Genomic DNA, 17,233 nt, shown 5'->3' on the forward strand with positions numbered 1-17,233 from the left:
GATGGTTCATGCAACTACCATAAGATCAAATGTGCAAGCCGGGTTAGAGTTCCAGCGAGAGAGGTGTGGGGACTGGGGACGCGAGCACTAAAAAGTTTCAGCTGCAATCATTGAGTGAATGCGAGAATGCCTTACATCACACGACCATCCCGGCAATCTGATTATAAGAAATTCCCGACTAGTTGCCCTATCGTCATCGATAATGGCGCTTCCAACTTCCGAATTGGGTAAATTGGAAAAAAATAGAAGCAACAACCCTAACTCTTGTCTCGTTTATAATTTTTTATCCATCTTCCTTCTTTCGCTTTATGGCCCTTATCATTCATTCTATATCAACCTTGTTTCAGATGGGCGGGAGAGTATGATCCTCGCCTTACTTTCAGAAACGTCGTTCAAAGGCCTCGCCACAAAACAACCGGTCTGTGTTTTTCTTACTCCGTACCCTCCTTCTCGGTTGATTTTCTTCACTCTGTGAAATTTAATGCTTCATATGGCTTGGGGAAAAAATTTCCCAAGAACTCGAGTATTCGGGTTCTGCTTTATTACCAACCTTTATCTTTGCCACTAATATCTAAGATATCATTTCTCAAGTAAATGCTTATACCATTGTTACTTGTACATCCATTCCTGTGAATTTTAGTAAATGGTACGTCCCCACAATTTTCACTTTCTCTGCCCATTTCTGTGTAATTCTTTTTGATAATAGCTTAGGATTTGATCCGCTATCACAGCTATGGTTGTACTTGACTTTGGTTTTTTATATTAAATTTTCCTTGCCTGTCAAAAGAAATACTTACATACCCTATTTTCTCATTACGTCAGTATTTTCTTTGGTTGCAACCACCATCAAAGCAAATTGTAGGCTACTTGTCCTCGAGCTGTGGTTGCACTTGTAGCTTTAGAAGCTCTGTGGTGCCATGCATACATTTACAATTTTGGTCCTGAAAAGAGGGTCAACAGCAAGGTCCTGTAGTATGATTTCTTGGGTTGTTGATAAAGGGTTGATTTTTTTTTTTTGGATTAGCTTGTATAATAGGTGGGGGAATTGGGGGATGGGGATAGGCCCCAAGGTGGTTTGAACTCATGACCTCTTATTTGAGGAGTTGGTCTTTTGCCAACTGAGCTGACCCCTTGGGGTAAGGGTTGATTTTGAATCTACCAGGCACAATGAAGGGATTTTGTCCAATACACGGAGCCAAATCATGGAATGTAATTTCAGCAAAATTTTTGGATTTCCTCATGCAATTTATCATTCAAGGGGCCAAGAAATATCTATTAAAGAGTCCATGATGTTATATTGTTCTGTTAAAATACTGATTGCAGTTGGATTGATTTATGTCAAATATATGCAATTCGGAGAAAAAAAATCATTACCTGGAGAGTTATTTGCATATTAGTAAATGTTTCTTTATTTTTTTTTGCCATATTAATTTTGAGCAATTATCTGTTGTACCTAGTATAATGTTTTGTTAGTAACATAATCATATAAAAATAAATTTGCAAAAGAAAAAGGGGGGGGGGGTGGGGAGGGGAGAAACACAATGTGTCTAGTAAAAATGAGAAGGGGAAGGTGGTTGGATAGGCCAAAAGTGTTTGTGTTCATTAGGCCATAAGTGTTTATGTATTCGTTAGGCCATTCCCTTTCCACTTGGCAAGTTTCTGCCTGCATAGTCATGTGGCACACTGCAGAACACATGGAAGAAGGAGAGACTTTTTTCAACGTTATTGAATCTTAATAATGGCTTATATTCTAGAGCGAAATTGCAATTCAAGGTGGGAGATAGAGCTGCAGTTGACAAGTCCTCTGTAATGTGGCTAATCCAGAGGAGCCCCCTGTATCACTCGGATGATTTGGTTCTGCAACATCAGCTTCCTCGTGGCATAAAAATCCCAGTCAGTTCGATATGGTCAAATTGGTAATGTGCCCAGCTAGGGAATATGTTCAGCCTGGAATAGAACCTAGAATTGGGGTCCTTAGGTCAAACGAAGGCACAACCCGGCATTAGGACATCTAATTATTTGGAACTGAAACCAGAGTACCAAACCAATTGATTGCTAAAACTTATATAAGAGATGCCTGTTTGTTAGGGTGGCAGAATTTTGACTGAACCGTTACCCTGCTAAAACTGGGAATGGACAAGAATTTAATAAGATGACTCTGAATGGAAACTAACAAAGAATGGTAATATTTACCAGCAATTTTGGACTTGCTGTAAATTGTAAATAGGCTTTAGTATGAATGGTAAATTTCATATTATACTAAAATTAGTAATAACTATAATCTTAAATAGTGAGTTCACTAGAAAATACTTATTAATGATATTGTAATAGACATGCTCCGGCATCAAAGCTCCTCAGTTGAAAACTCAACCTCAAGTCTTGAAGTCCTGTAGAAACACTTGATCTGCAAGGCTTTTTCCAATGTGTTGTTGTAGATCCCTCTAAATGTTCCTACATGGGGGTAAAGAAATTAGCCGCTCTCTTGACTTGAACTTCTTCCTCCTCTTGATTTGGAAGAAGTAAGTCAACTGTATGCTTTCCTTCTTCTCCCTTGTTATCTTTTCGTTGAAGTTTCACTGCAGACTGAACTTCTGATCTTCTTCTTTAGGAGATACAGTGTTGGTGGGAGTGTGGGACTCAGTTACATTTAAACCGTTGATTAAGGTCTAAAAATTGATTTCAAATATATGCATTGTTGCATCAAAGTGAAGTTAAAGATCTTGTCTGAACGTTTCCATTGAAGTAAACTAGTGGTGATCCTTTCCTCTCGTACCATATTGATGCAGGTCAGTTGGCAAACCTGCAGTTGATGAGTCAAACTAGAAAATGGATTATGAAATTAGTCTAGAGTAGAACGTAGAATTAATGTAGCTATATCTGATTCTTAAACCAAACTAGTAGATTGCTAAAGGTGCCAAAACCGATGGTTCAATGAACAATACTTAAGGAGACAATACACAGATAAGAATTAACTGATTAGAGATTCCACTGCTAGCTCATCAATATCAAGAAAAGTAAAAAAAAAAAAAGAGAGGAAAATAGCTGATTAGAGAAGAAGAATGTATGTCAACAGATGGAAATCTGATACAATTAAGTGGTATATGTATCCAGACCTTACCAGATACAGTTACAGAACTTGAAATTTGTAATAGAGAACCTGAGAGTTCACCATGAACAACAGTTTTTTTTTTTCTTCTAAAAGTCAATTCTAGGAAGAGAATCATTCTCAAAATAACAATAGATCCTTCCCATAGTAAAGAAATACGCATGCACCCCCTAATTCGTCCAAAATTCCACATGCTCCCTTGAGATTCTGACAATTCCACACGCACCCCTTGATAATTCGACACATACCCCTGCTTTTCAAATTAATCCATGTTTTAGTCCATGCTGTTAATATCAGGTGTTAGACGTGAAATTTTTTGTTTATTGGCCAAACTACCCTTTCTTCTAACCACCCGTGTAATTTGAAAAGACATTTTTGCCCAACCCCCATCTTCCTCAAATCATCTTCTTCTTTTACAAATGTAGATACCCAATACCACCACCACCACCACCCACCATTTACACCATCACCGCCGTGCAGCCCCATCCCACAGCATCTTCTTCCCTAAATCGTTTAGGGTTTGAAACCCTTCAATCCTAAACGTGAAATGAGGAACCAGAACGGAAAACAGGGGAAAATCCCCTTTGACCGTTGCTTACCGGCGCCAGCTGCAGCCATTGATGGTTTAGGTTACAAGTTCGAGCTCGTCATGGATTTAAGCTATTTTTTTTTTTTAAAATTTTTAATAACTTCCTAAGACTAAAGATTCTGATGAGTCTGGTTAGATTTTTTTTGGTATTCTCTTTAGTTGGTTGTTATCCATGGAACAGGGAATTTTCTAGACCAAGAGCATTTTCATGAATAGAAGTGGCGCAGGAGAGTCCCAGCAGTCGGGTTTGTTTTACTAGTTTTTTCATCAGAGACAAATGTGTTCTTCTTTTTACTTTGGTGGAAATAAACATTTGGTTCCGGGAGCGGTAGAATTGCTTCGCTTTCTTTTACTTTTCCCCAATGAGAACTTGATTTAATTGCAAGCAGGTCCACGAGGAAATCTTTTAGTTCTGGAAGCATACGCCTAAGGTCTCTGCCTTTGCTTGGTGTTGTGGAAGGGCAGGGGAATGTCTCTCTGGTGGCCTCGCCGCCGGCCTCTGCAGATGGTAGCTGCCAGAATAACTCCGAATTAAAAGAGCGTAACTACATGGGGTTATCTAATTGTTCTTCAGTGGACAGCTCCGCAATCTCAAGTTTGTCTAAAGAAAAAAATAGCAGCCTGAATCTGAAGGCAACAGTGCTGAGGCTTGGTCTTCCTGGATCCCAATCTCCGCAGAGGGATACAGAGCTGTCCTTGCTGAGTCTGGGAAAACTAGATGGGAAACCCTTGTTTCCTTTACTTTCTTCAAAGGACGGTACTCAGTCTTCATCACAAAAGGCTGCTGTTTTAGGAAACAAGAGAGGGTTCTTGGTTGCCATGGATGGTTTCTCTGAAATGAAAAGTGCTGCATTTAATGAAGGAAATTGGATGTTTCCAGCTGCTGGCTCTGACTTAGTGTGAGGCGTTTTGTATTCCAGTGGTGATTGGGATTGAAGGGCTTGGGTGCCCTAGTTGAGGGCTTCACAGATGAGAATGGATAGGGCGGAGAGGGCCACGATCATGGATAGTGCAGGTGGATGTTTCGGTAGAGGAATTGGAAAGGGCCACGATCATGGAGTTGGTGGTGGAATCGGAAAGGGTGGTGGCGCTGGAGGTGGGTTTGGAAAGGTTGGTGGAGCTGGGGGTGGATTGGCGGCAGTGTTGGTGAAGGAATAGGCAAGGGAGGGGGACTCGGTGGTGGAATTGGTAAAGGTGGGGGAGTTGGAGGTGGTGCTGGAGGTGGGGCTGCAAGGTGGTGATGGTGTTAATGGTGGGTAGTGTTGGGTATCTACATTTGTAAAAGAAGATGATTTGGGGAAGATGAGGGCATTTTGGTCCTTCCTCATTCTTCCTTTGTGCAAAAATGGAAGAGAATGGGTATATCTACTCATAAGGGCATTGTGGTAATTATGTCCTAGCCAGGTTATAATTGTACATTACATTCTTCAATTTCAGATCCGTTAGCATTTAACACCTGATATTAACGGCATGGACTTAAATAGGATTAATTTGAAAAGCAGGGGGTGCATGTGGAATTATCAAGGGGTGCGTGTGGAATTGTCAGAATTTCAGGGGGGCATGTGGAATTTTTGGACGACTTAGGGGGTGCATGCATATTTAACCCAAAATTAATTGCTTCTATAATAAATAAAACTGAATCTATTCCTACATTGACTAACCAGTTCCTTATTGTACCCAAACTCAAACCAACTACAATTATGACTGAAAATTTTAAAGTTAAGCATAGATCTAAATCCTAAACTAATTGGGGCTCAGACAATTTAGCCCTAATTAAACTTAAACTCCCAATGTCTCCGAATAGAAATTAATTAAAAAAGTTTTAGAAATCGTATTTACTATAAATAATGATTCTTGGACTTACTAAAAAGGAAAAAATAGGGATTTCTGTGAATAGTAAATTTTGTTTACTAAAATAACAACTTTCACGCTAGCAGCAATCAAACTAATGCGCGTGCTAACGCGCAACGGTGGTCGTAGATGAGCTAGCGCTAAGGCGCATGCTAACATGCACGGAAGGAGAGTATTACAATAGAGTTGGTCCTGCATTTCAGTGCAGGTTTTAACCATTAGAACTGGAAACTAGTTCTCATGTAATGGTATAGATTATGGACTTATTTTACTTTCATTTTCCTCTATCCTTGTACTCTTTTATTTCTTTGAATATACATATATATATATTTTGTGTCTGGGGTAGCTGTTGTGTAGTGGTGTTAACAATGGTTTTGAGTGGTTGTGTTCTTTGTGCTGCAGGTGAAACTGTCACAATTGTTGGTGATCATGATCCTGCATTGATGAGATACTTCGATTGCACTCGCTCATCATATCGTTCAGCATTTGATAGCAATGTTGTTTATCAGTTTGAAATAATGGAATATGTAAGCTCAGTTAAACTGTTGCTTTATTCCGTAATTGAGATACCTATCAATGATAGTTTTCTATCACTACTAGTCTACTATTGCTCAATTGCTCAATTGCAGCTTACAATGACCTTCAAATGTTTAGCTTTTTCAAGATAATGATATGGAAATCTTGGCCCCTCAAAAACCAACAGAAAAATGAAAAAAAGAAGAAAGAAAAATATGTCAGAGTAAGCAACTAATTAACAAATGGAGAATTGTGGAAATAGTTAATAAGGAAATTGCTTACAGACTAGAATGGTTCCATTGGAAAACTGTCCAACCCAAATCTACACGTACAACAGTACAAATGGAAGTATGTACTGCGACCAACCACTAGGTCTATTTTAAAAAAAGAGGTAAAAAATGAATTTTATGTTTTGTAGCAGATCTTTTTGGTGGGGATTGAGGGTTTGCAAACTGCGAAGACATTGAATTTGCGTATTTCTTATAAAACCTAGAGGGAATAGGTCTCTCCATGGACTATGTATATAGGGATTCGTTTATGGACCTTTTTTTTCCGGTCATGTTGCTGTTCAGATGGATCTGAACCTTTTGAAATCATTGTCGACATCAGCCTAGAGGGCGGGCTTTGGTGCAACGGGAAGGTTGCTCCATTGTGACCGAGTCTGGAGACAGCCTCTCTGTGAAAGCAGGGGAAAGGCTGCGTACATTATGACCCTCCTCAGACCCCGCAGTGGCTGGAGCCTCGTGCACTGGGTACACCCTTTTTGTCGACATCAGCCTCTAGTCATGTGGTAAGTTTCAGCTCAAATGTATATTGCTACATTGGACGTTGAAGCTTTCAAAAAAGATTGTAAAGTTCATAGTTTTTAAGACAGTAGGAACATTGGAAATGGGAGGAGAAAGTAAATTAAATAATTACCATTGAAAATGAGAGCAGAAAGTAATGTAGTCCTAGATAGACAAGGGATCTACTAGGAGCCTAGTAACCAGGACCTTTCAAACTGCTGGCCGATTGGGCAGGTTTGAGGATTTAGGTCAAATTTAGGGTTAGGTTTAGGGCAATGGGGGTGAGTCTTATATGGTAAAGCTAGGCAGGTTTATAGGAGTCTAATGAACTAGGTATAGTGAAGTTTGAATAAGAAATTCAAAAACAGAAAATTAGGGTTTTGGGTTTTGGGAAATAGGAAAATAGATGAAATTAGGGTTTAGGATGGGCCTTGGATCGAATGCAAAGGACAGGGAGGGGGTGGTTCGAGTGTAATATGGAAGGTTTTTGATGGCTGGATTGGTTCAGGTAGGATTTAGGGTCTTAGGGTTTTAATGGAAGTAAAGCTGTAAAGGGGAATTAGAGTTTTGATGATGGGTTTAGGACAGAAGCTAGGATCGAGTGTAGGGGTTATTGTGATTGAAATTTGAATGAATTCTAATGGTGGAATAAGGCTGGACAGAATAAAGATGAGCTAGGGTTTAGTGGATCGATTGGGATTAATGGAGGGGGTGATATTGGGGATTGATGGGGCTAGGTTTAGAGGATTAGAAGAAGAAGGTTGATTGCTAACACTGTAAACTACTTACTAGTTATAAGTGTAAAACAGATCTTCAATGGCAGTAGCTTGAAGATCAGAATTAGGTCCTCCCGATCTACAAGATCCAAGGAGTCGATTGGAGATCCACCAATCCCTTCACCTTGATAAAGTCCACAAGGCAACACTCACAATGGAGCAAGGTAGCAGCAACAAAGGCAGCAAAGTAGAAGACTGAGTTTGAAAATCTGAATTGTGGGGAAGCCTTCCCACGATTGTATTATTTATAATTTGGAGGCTAATGGCCTAACACCTAGTCAGCTTAGGAATTTGAATCCTAGAGCTGATTCCTATTACAAAAACATGTCACTCCCTCAGATAGATCATGCAGGGGTGAGATAACTTAATTAAAAGCTAATAACTTAAAAGATTCCCTAACAACCAGTCGAAATAAATCACCTAACAACCAATAGAATTGAATCACTTAAACTGAACCATGGTCTGAACCATGGTCTGAACCGGTTCAATTTAAGTTTACAATTAAACTGAAAAAAAAGCTAAGTATGGGAAAATTAACTAAGGCTCCTAACACTTGGCCCTAATCTTAGGGCTGCTTCTTCTTCTTGCAGATTCTTGGACCTGCATCAGAAAGTTTGACACACGGCAGGCCATGTGGTTTGGTTGATCAAGAAAATCAACACATGGCCAATCTGGAGCATAACCTACCTAATCAATAGTTAGAATGGCCCGATCATCTGTCCATGTTGCTGAAAACCGTGGCCATGGACAGAAGCCAAATACATGGACTGTGCAGAGACCCCCAATCTATAACTTGTGAAAACTTTGGCTTTTAATTATTTTATCAATAGGTTAGACTCAATGTTATGCTGCAAAGATTCGTGTCTGACTCAGTAGATTTTAATAGAAAAGTTCTGGCTTTTCTGTTTAATGCTGTTATCTCATATAACATTTCATGTATTTCTAGATTCTTGATTTCGGGTTTGAGCGAATGGGTGCCGATGGATCTCAGGTAATCATCAAGGTGCTCTCATTGCTTTATATATATATATATATATATGTATTTATGTGGAGACAGTATAAATTTGCTATGGGTAAGACTTTCATAAGGTGCTTTTTGTTGCACTTTCTGTGATGGATGCTGTGAACCTTTGTGTTCTGTAAACTGCTTCTATCTGCTCTGTTCGATTGTATATTTGAGTTTGGAAATGGTGATGCACAGGCTACCACATCAAATGGTCTTATGTGCCAGCATAATGAATTATGTATTTTAATCCCCCTTCCCCAAAAATGTGTAAAATGTGACATTATGTGTCCAGCTAAAGCCATCATGAACATGTATAGACATACAAGTTATAGACAAGTTATGTAATGGGTGTTAGGTAGGATGAACCCTAGGTTTAGAATTACACACCCCCGTAACAGGATCACTAGTAAACCCTAAAACAGAATTTAGGTCAACAATAGGGTCAAAGTCAACCTTTTCTGATGAAGGTCAGATTTTGACCGAGGGTCACAAAGTATTAGAATAAGTGAACTCCAAAATACAGTCACGACGTTACAATGGTCAGATTTGAAGTAATAATCAAAACAATAAATTTTCAAGAACAAAACCCAGATTTTGGGAGAAATATTGCAGGCACAGATCAGCAGGCCTGATCAGTTTGATACCCTGGTTGAAGGACTCTCTTGGGTAGTCCCAATGGCCCAAAGTAATGGAGAAATCTGATGGACAGATTCTCCAGAACAGAAAATCTCATTTCAGTAAAAAAGGCTCAAAAACAGAGCAGCCTCCAGGTTTAATGGGGAGGATTCTGCTGGGTATTCAATCCTCAATATTTTGTAGTACTAAGACAGCAACTTAAAATTGATGATCTTCCATAACAAACTCAGATTAAAACAGTCTCCAGCAAGCTTGATAAGTAACAGATGAAACAACACTTACTTGAAGAAGGAAAGCTAAGTATAGAATAGAAGAATGTGACCTTAGGCTTCCCACCAGCAAACCTGGATCAGAAGCCCACTGATCCCACGGATTTCCCATCCTTGACTGAGTGTCACAGTTCTATTGAAGCAAATCAAAATTTCTTCCATAAAAAACATCTATAAGGCTGGACCCCCTTACAAACTTATATAGACGACTTAAAAACACTCAAACACTAAAAAGGAAAGGCCTAAACCAATCCTTAATTAATAAGGTGACATAAACTAACTAGGAAACTAAAATAATGAAGGAAATTGACTCAAAACAGGACCAGACTTTTGGAATCCTAATCTAGCCTAACTGAACACTTAATAAAAATCAAAATAAAGAAATAAAGGCATTTACTTACTAATCTCGTTTGCCTAGCCTCTACTTATATTATAGGCCCATTAAAGTGGCCCATTACAAAGAAATTTCATTTGCTACAACGAGCGACAAACGGAAAACCTAAGGTTTGTTTGATCTGAAATAAAAGTCTTTGGGTACGTTGTCCTTCTCTGAAATGGGAGAATCAACTTGCTGAACCCATTGGATCAAAGGCCCAACTCATACATAACCCAACCCAATTCTTATTTCCAATAAAATAAGCCCATTAAGTGTTTCGTATGCATCATTATATGGTTGAATTGATGCTTGTTGTGTCCCATACATTTCCGTAAATCTTCAGCACATGATATAATTGATCGCATGATTTTGGCTTACATACTAATAAGACTCTACTGTTATTGGTATGCCAAATTTGAGGGCAGAACAGGTTGAGCATCCTGTCCTGATGACAGAATGTGTATGCAGTCCAGTCCAGTCTCGCAGCAAAATGGCAGAACTTCTTTTTGAGACTTACGGGGTACCATCAATAGGTACGAGTTATTGGTCTATTTTCTAGTTTAAACTTCTGATGCATTGTAAGTAGTATATGTCTATCTACATTGATTTTCTTAAGAATGGGTTTGTTATTTTTAGGTGATGCTTGATCTCTGTACAGTTTTTTCTTCGCAAAACTTTGTTTTGCTTGTAAGCCTGTTTTTTATTCATATGAATTTTCCCCTAATTGTGTTTCTTTTACATATGAGATCATAGCTTTTGGTGTTGATGCTGCATTCAGCTACAAGTATAACCAAGAACTTGGTCTTTGCAATAATGATGGCCTTGCTATTTGCTCAGGATTTTCGACGAGCCATGTTATCCCAGTAAGACTACTGACACATTTCTACTTATTGATGTATGTACCAAGGGCTGTTCATTCCAGAACACTGTGTTTTCCCAGTTTTTTCTCTGCAAATTCCCTTTGCTGCAATCTCTCTCTCTCCTCACACTTCCAGACAGGGTAAGATAATGGACTTAAAAAGTAAGTCCCATATATGTATTATTGTGATTTCTGAGAGTTGAACTCTCTACCGAAGGAGTACTGTGAATCAGTAAATGATGAACTTATTGTCACACCACTTAGACCATGAAGAGAACTGTATGTCACCAAGATTAGATGTAAAGGCCGACAATGATGTGTTGATTTCATTAAGATCGTAGGAAGAAATCACCGAAACCCTTTCAATTTTATCCAGACGACCTCACTTAACACGTAGGATTTGTAGACCTACCAGGGTTCCTGCCTGTGCAACTAAGGTGGGACCATGGGAGAGATTACCTTTTGAGTGACCGGTTGCTCTTGGATATGTGTTAATGTGAGAAACCAATCTTCAAAGTGGTATTGCGAATCAGTCAGGGTTTAAAATCCAATAGGATTGACAGCAATTCAATAAGAATTATGAAAAATGGAAGGGAATAAAGAGGCAATTTCTCCCTGTAAACATTATTACAGTCACCACATCATTTTAGTCTTTATATCTTTATATTGGTGATATAAGCAATTTTTTTTTTCTTTCCTACTAGCAGGGTGTAAAAATTATCTAAATCTCCTCATTTATGGTGAGAATATTGTCTAACATGGCAGTAAATCACAGCTCTACTTAACTAAACTAAGCTTTTTCCAAATTGAGAGACAGAATTTTCAGAGTCCATGTTAAAGGTTTGGCTACATATTTTACAGTTTGCAGCTGACACATTAACTGTCCGGAACCTGGTTTTGGGACTAGCTGTACAAAGGCACTGGGAGAGTTTGATCCAATATGGCAGCCCATAGAAAGATTTGGATTTTGGAGATAATTTCTTGTTTCTATGCTGATTTTGAAAAAAAAGGAGGGGGGTTTCCATGCTTCAAACTAGGACTTGATTAAGAACAAATCTGATCTATGGAATATCCAGATTCTACTATTAGTTGTGTCGTTGTTCACTCTGGTACCTTCTAATAGGCTTAGAAGTTGAAATTTAAGTGAGCTCATTAAATTCAGAGTTATATCAAAAACTGGATCCTCATCAATAGGGGCCCCTCTTTCATTAACAACAGAGTCTATAAGGCAGGCTTGATTGACAGTGTTGTCTTTCCGGTTTTATAGTGGACCGCTAGATACTGACTTTCAAGCTGAGGATTTCGATGAAATTACCTGATTAGCACTACTTGTATAATCCACAATATCACAAGTGAAGAAATTTTATTTGATGCTAGCTCGAATAAATTTGGAGAACCTTCTTGATTGGGGGGGGGGTGCGGGTAGGATGAACCCTAGGTTCAGGTTACACACCACTTTTACTAGATCTCAAGAAAACCTGATGCAGAACTGAAGCACTACACCCGCAAGAAGAAGAAGAAGAAGAAGAAGAAGAAGCTCTCCAAGTAGTATTTGTAGTTAGTTGCTTAGAAGTTTCCATACTTAGTTTATTTTTCATGTAATAAATTGAACCGGTCCAGAGCTGGTTGAACCAGTGGTTCAATTTAAGTTATCTTTTATTTAATTGTATTTTTTATTTAAGTGTCATGTGACCAACTTAAGTTAGTCACATGACTTCAGGAGTATTGTAAATAGAGCTCAGCTAGGGGGGACCCTTCTCCTAGGCTGGTTAGGACTTAGGAGTAAGGCCTATGGCCACATTATATAAGTAATAAAATTGTGGAAGAGGGATACTTTACCTCTGAAAATTTGACTCTCTTTGAAGCTGCTCTGCAACCTTGTTTTCAACATTGGTGTTTTAGTCTTGTGTCTGATCAAGGCTGGTGGGATTGGTGTTTGATCCAATTGACACCTTACGGTGTGAAGCCCGGGTGGTTCTATTGAAGCTACTTTCAAGTTCTAGTTCAAGATCTGCTGCCAAGGATTCTCTGCAACAACCGTGAGTTTGAATCTTCCCATCCCCAACCTTTCGTCTCCTAATCCTCTAAACCACTTAACCCTAACATTCCCCCTTTTGTTTCCAATTTCCCCAAATCTACTTTCTGCCCAGCATATTCTTACCATCAGAAACTTCCATATTCTGACCGAGTGTCCCATTCCCCATTAGGGAAGCTCGATCCAAACCCCTGCCCTAGGTGACCATCCTAAATCCTAGATTCCCTCATCGTCCACTTTTTAAAACCCCAAAACCCTAAATCTAAATTGCTGCCAATCCAAGTTTTTACGCTCTTAAATCCATTAAAACTTAACAAAACCTTCACTGATAGATTCCCCTACATCAACTTACCTAACCCTACCTTCAAACCCTAGGTCCCATCAAACCCTAACCCTAATTTGACAATTTACGCATATTTTGACCTAGCTGATTTACCTAGTTCATAGCAGATCCTGATTATTGGCTTCGAGTTGGTATCCTAGCAATCTAGAACTACATTAAAACCCTTAAGGCAGTATTTAGGTCAACTGTTAAGGTTAGAGTCAACCTTTTATTGGAATGGATCTCAAATTCTGGTCAATGATCATAGACTGTTAAAAGAGGGTGGGCCTTGGTGCAACAGTAAAGGTTGCTCCATTGTGACCAAGTGGTCACGGGTTCAAGTCTGGACACAGCCACTTTGCGAAAGCAGGGGTAAGGCTGCGTACATTATGACCCTCCCCAGACCCTTTAGAGGCGGGAACCTCGTGCACTGGGTATGCCCTTTTTTTTTTTTTATCATAGACTGTTAAAAAAAAAACCTTAGGATACAACAATGTTTTAATGGTCCGATTGCGCACACCTCAAATAATCAAATCTGGAATTAAAATAGGACAGATTTAGGAGATTTCAGAGATCTCCAGATCAAGGGACCAAATCAGCCCCAATGGCTGGTCGGGAGACCCTTATAGGAGGACCTTTAATGCGCCAAGAGATGGGGGCAATCTGCTAGCTGGCGTCCCTTGTATCCTCAATATTGAGTTCAGCCAAATAAGGCCCAAAACAGAGCTGCCACCAGCTTCTAGTTGGTGGTTCTCTGACGTGATTTAAAACCCACTAATAACAGCAATTAACCTGCAATAACAGTAGATTAAAACCCTTCCAAAATCTCAGAATCAAACTACTTCTAGCAAGCTTGAATAATATCGGCAGAAATAATACTTACTTGGAGAAGAAACAGAACATAGGAAGAAGGATATGACCTTTGGTTTCCCACCAATAGGCCTAGATTAGAATCTCTCTAATCCTATAGTTTCTCTCTCTTCACTGAGTCTCACAACAGCTTAGGGCCTCTTTGGTATCACTTTTAATTTTCATTTTCTAATAATTTTTCATTTTTTCATGTGTTTGGTATCACTTTTGAAACTTGTTTTTAATTAAAATAATTGAAAACACCCCCAAAATGATAATAGACTCAAGAGTCTATTATGGATTATGGCCAAAATCTGTTTTTCCTTCATTTTTTCGCTCTTTAATGAGCATGTGCTCATATGTCCCAAATATGGGGGGTAAAATAGACATTTTCTTTTATTTATAGACAAGGCCCCTCCTCCTTCCAACAACCAATGTTACATTTGGTATTGATATTATTGACGATCTTGTCGAAGGGTCTGCAAAGGAGGCTGCTTTAATGGGGAAAGGGCAGGCGGAAATGAAGGGGCTGATCGCTTTTCTGGTATCGTGTGGATTTGCTGGGCAGGAGCTTTTGGACTGAGTTCTCTGTTGATGCCTTGCCACACCTCCTCCCCCTCCGCCACTGCCGCCAACTGATTTGTACCCATTAGCACTTGGTTTAATTGGTTCTGGAACCTTTTCCTTACCAAAACAGATACCCATATCTTCGTACACCTCGAATTCACACTTTCAAGAGAGATGAATGGGTCAATACTCAATACTAAGAACTTTGGAGCATATTTTTGGAAGATTTGGGATATTCGGAAGAGCCCAAATCAGATTTTCAAAGCTGAAACTGATATTGTAGGTGAAAAAGAGGAGAAAAAAAAATCCAATTTGGATTCTAGTACTGGGATTCAGGTCTTGGACTCAATTTCAAGGAAAATCTGATTGAGGAATGATAACCAAAAAAAAAGTCAAGAACCCAGACCAGGAATGATAACCAGAATCCAGCTGTTGCACTAATCAAAACTGAGTGCGCGCGTTGAACAGTGAGAAAGAAATAGAGATAATGAAGAAAAAGGGAGGAAGTAAGATGGAATCAACAGAATTCAAGAAAGGAAAAGCAAGCAGTTTGAATTGGCAAAGTGTCTTAGAAGTTAGACCATTTTTCAGGTGTCGTTTTTCAGAGAAATTGTGAGGTTTAAAAAAAGATGGTTGTTTTCGGGTCTCTCTTTCCCTTCAATTTTTTCAAATATTATATGGAGATTCAAAGTCGTCGACGCATTGGAGAAGATAAAAGAAACTGTTACTTTGCTTCTCTAATAGAGTTGATTTGGGGAAGAAGATGGGTGAAGAGATCTCTTCACCCACCACTTAAAAAATGTTATGAAAATTATTTACACAGGTAGTTACCAAACGGTTTCTCATTCTATTTCTTTTATGTCCAGTAGCTACCAAACAGTTTTTCATTTTTATCAAAAATGATTTTTATTAATGACTTTTTAATGTAGTCCTAAGTAGGAGTAGTCCCACTAGGAACCAGGGTAATAGGATCACCAAACAAGTCTGGCCGATTGGGACAGCTTAGGCTAATAAGGGCAGAATTAGGGTTAGGGTTAAGGTTTCGAGCTAGGGTTTTATTTGGTAATGATGTGCAGGTTTTTAGGAGTCTATTGGTGTAGGTTTGGATTGATTTGGATGAAGTTGGCAATCTAGGGTTTCGGGTTAGAGGCCTTGTAAAAATGGAGTGTTTTCAGGATCTAGGGTTTAGGGGTGGATTTTGGGAAAGGGGTTTATAGGGTATAAAGAAGCTTGGGTTTGGATGGGCAGGTCTAGGGGGTTATTTTGGTATAAAGAAGTTTGGGTTTGGACGAGTTACGAAATTCTGCAATTTAGGGCAGAATTGGATTTTGGGTTTTGATGGACAGATTGGGCTGCAACTGAGATCGAGTGGAGGGATAAGGCTGAACAGATTTTAGAGTGAGGCTAGGGTTATGGGAATCAATTAGGGTTAAGTGGAGGATTAAGAAGAGGAATGAAATTGCAGAATTATAAAATTCATTACTTAAATTAACACTGATCTCCAACAGTTGCAGCTTGAAGAAAAGCTAAGAGAGGACCTCCCGATCTACAAGATGCAAGGAGTCACTGGGGATTCCAGTCCTTCAACCTTGATATTACTCACAAGGGGGGGTCTTGATATGGCACACAAGACAGTCTGTGAAGAGAGAAGCAGTAGCAGCAAAGACAGCAGCAAAACAATATTTTTTATTAATCAAATTCGTGTTCAATACTCGACCCCCTTAGAACCTTATATAAAAGACTCAAAATTAGACTCCTATACTAAAATGGAAAGGCCTAACCCATTCCTCAACCTACTAGGTAACGTAAACTGACTAGGAAACTGAAATAGACTCAAAATAGAGTCCTAATCCAGCCCAACTGAACAACTAAAAGAAAAATTAATAAAATCACTTAAAACAACTAAAATTCTTCAACAACCAATAGGATATAAGATCCTACTAGCCAATCAGAAATAATCACTTAAACTAAACCAATTGAACCAATTGGATGCAACCAATTTGAACCGGTTCAATTAACAACATAAAAATAAAACTAAGTATAGAACTTAAATAAACTAAACTAAGGCTCCTACTAAAATCCTAGACTTAGGGTGGCTTCTTCAATTCGAGGAGGGTAGGATCTGCATCAACTCTCCCCGACTTAGAAACATTCATCTCCGATGAATGGGTAAAATTCCAGCAACACTCCGACAACTTGGGGCTACGGTTCTTGTCATCAATAGCATGAGTCCAAGTGCGATGCTTGTGTGACGAAACTCGTCCACGGACTTTGTGATGAGGAAAGGGAAGCAACATATGGGCAGCAGCTTCAACACTTCCCTGGTAGAATTCCGTAGAGGTTGGAACAGTGGGAATATGGTCTTCAAGTCGTGGAGCCTTCTCTTTGAAGAACCAAGGGGGCATCACAAAATCAATGTGTTCAACCTCCATAAAGTCTTCAATGTTGATAACCTTCTCATCGAGCTCCACTTCTTCAAGGGCAGCGACTCGCTTATCATTGTCTTCCTGTGAAATGCTCCCAATTACTCTTCACAATCAACCACATCATCCGTGAGAATTGGAGCAATCATATGGACACCTCGAGCACCACCATCTATATCTTCAAAGTAACCTTCTAAGTCGTCATCACTATCAGGGGGTAGTGCATATATACCTTGCTCATCGTTCCCTTCAGGGGTTTCCTCTGCCT

At 39.2% G+C, this 17,233-nt stretch overlaps 1 protein-coding gene across 3 annotated transcripts in view; it reads left to right on the forward strand.

Annotated features, from left to right (window-relative positions):
- The window catches only part of LOC122666216 (actin-related protein 5), a 32,472-nt gene continuing 15,239 nt past the window's right edge, over positions 1 to 17,233 (forward strand). The window contains exons 1-6 of one of the 3 annotated variants that reach the window (XM_043862368.1): positions 1 to 227; positions 348 to 418; positions 5,949 to 6,073; positions 8,570 to 8,614; positions 10,341 to 10,443; positions 10,664 to 10,773. In XM_043862368.1, coding sequence (XP_043718303.1) covers positions 127 to 227; positions 348 to 418; positions 5,949 to 6,073; positions 8,570 to 8,614; positions 10,341 to 10,443; positions 10,664 to 10,773 — 555 coding nt within the window. In that variant the 5' untranslated portion in view covers positions 1 to 126. Of the gene's footprint in view, positions 228 to 347; positions 419 to 5,948; positions 6,074 to 8,569; positions 8,615 to 10,335; positions 10,444 to 10,663; positions 10,774 to 17,233 lie in introns of those variants that run through there. The other 2 variants (XM_043862376.1, XM_043862384.1) reach the window with 2 other exon arrangements.

Source organism: Telopea speciosissima, chromosome 1 (assembly GCF_018873765.1).
Source record: "Telopea speciosissima isolate NSW1024214 ecotype Mountain lineage chromosome 1, Tspe_v1, whole genome shotgun sequence".
Classification (NCBI taxonomy): domain Eukaryota; kingdom Viridiplantae; phylum Streptophyta; class Magnoliopsida; order Proteales; family Proteaceae; genus Telopea; species Telopea speciosissima.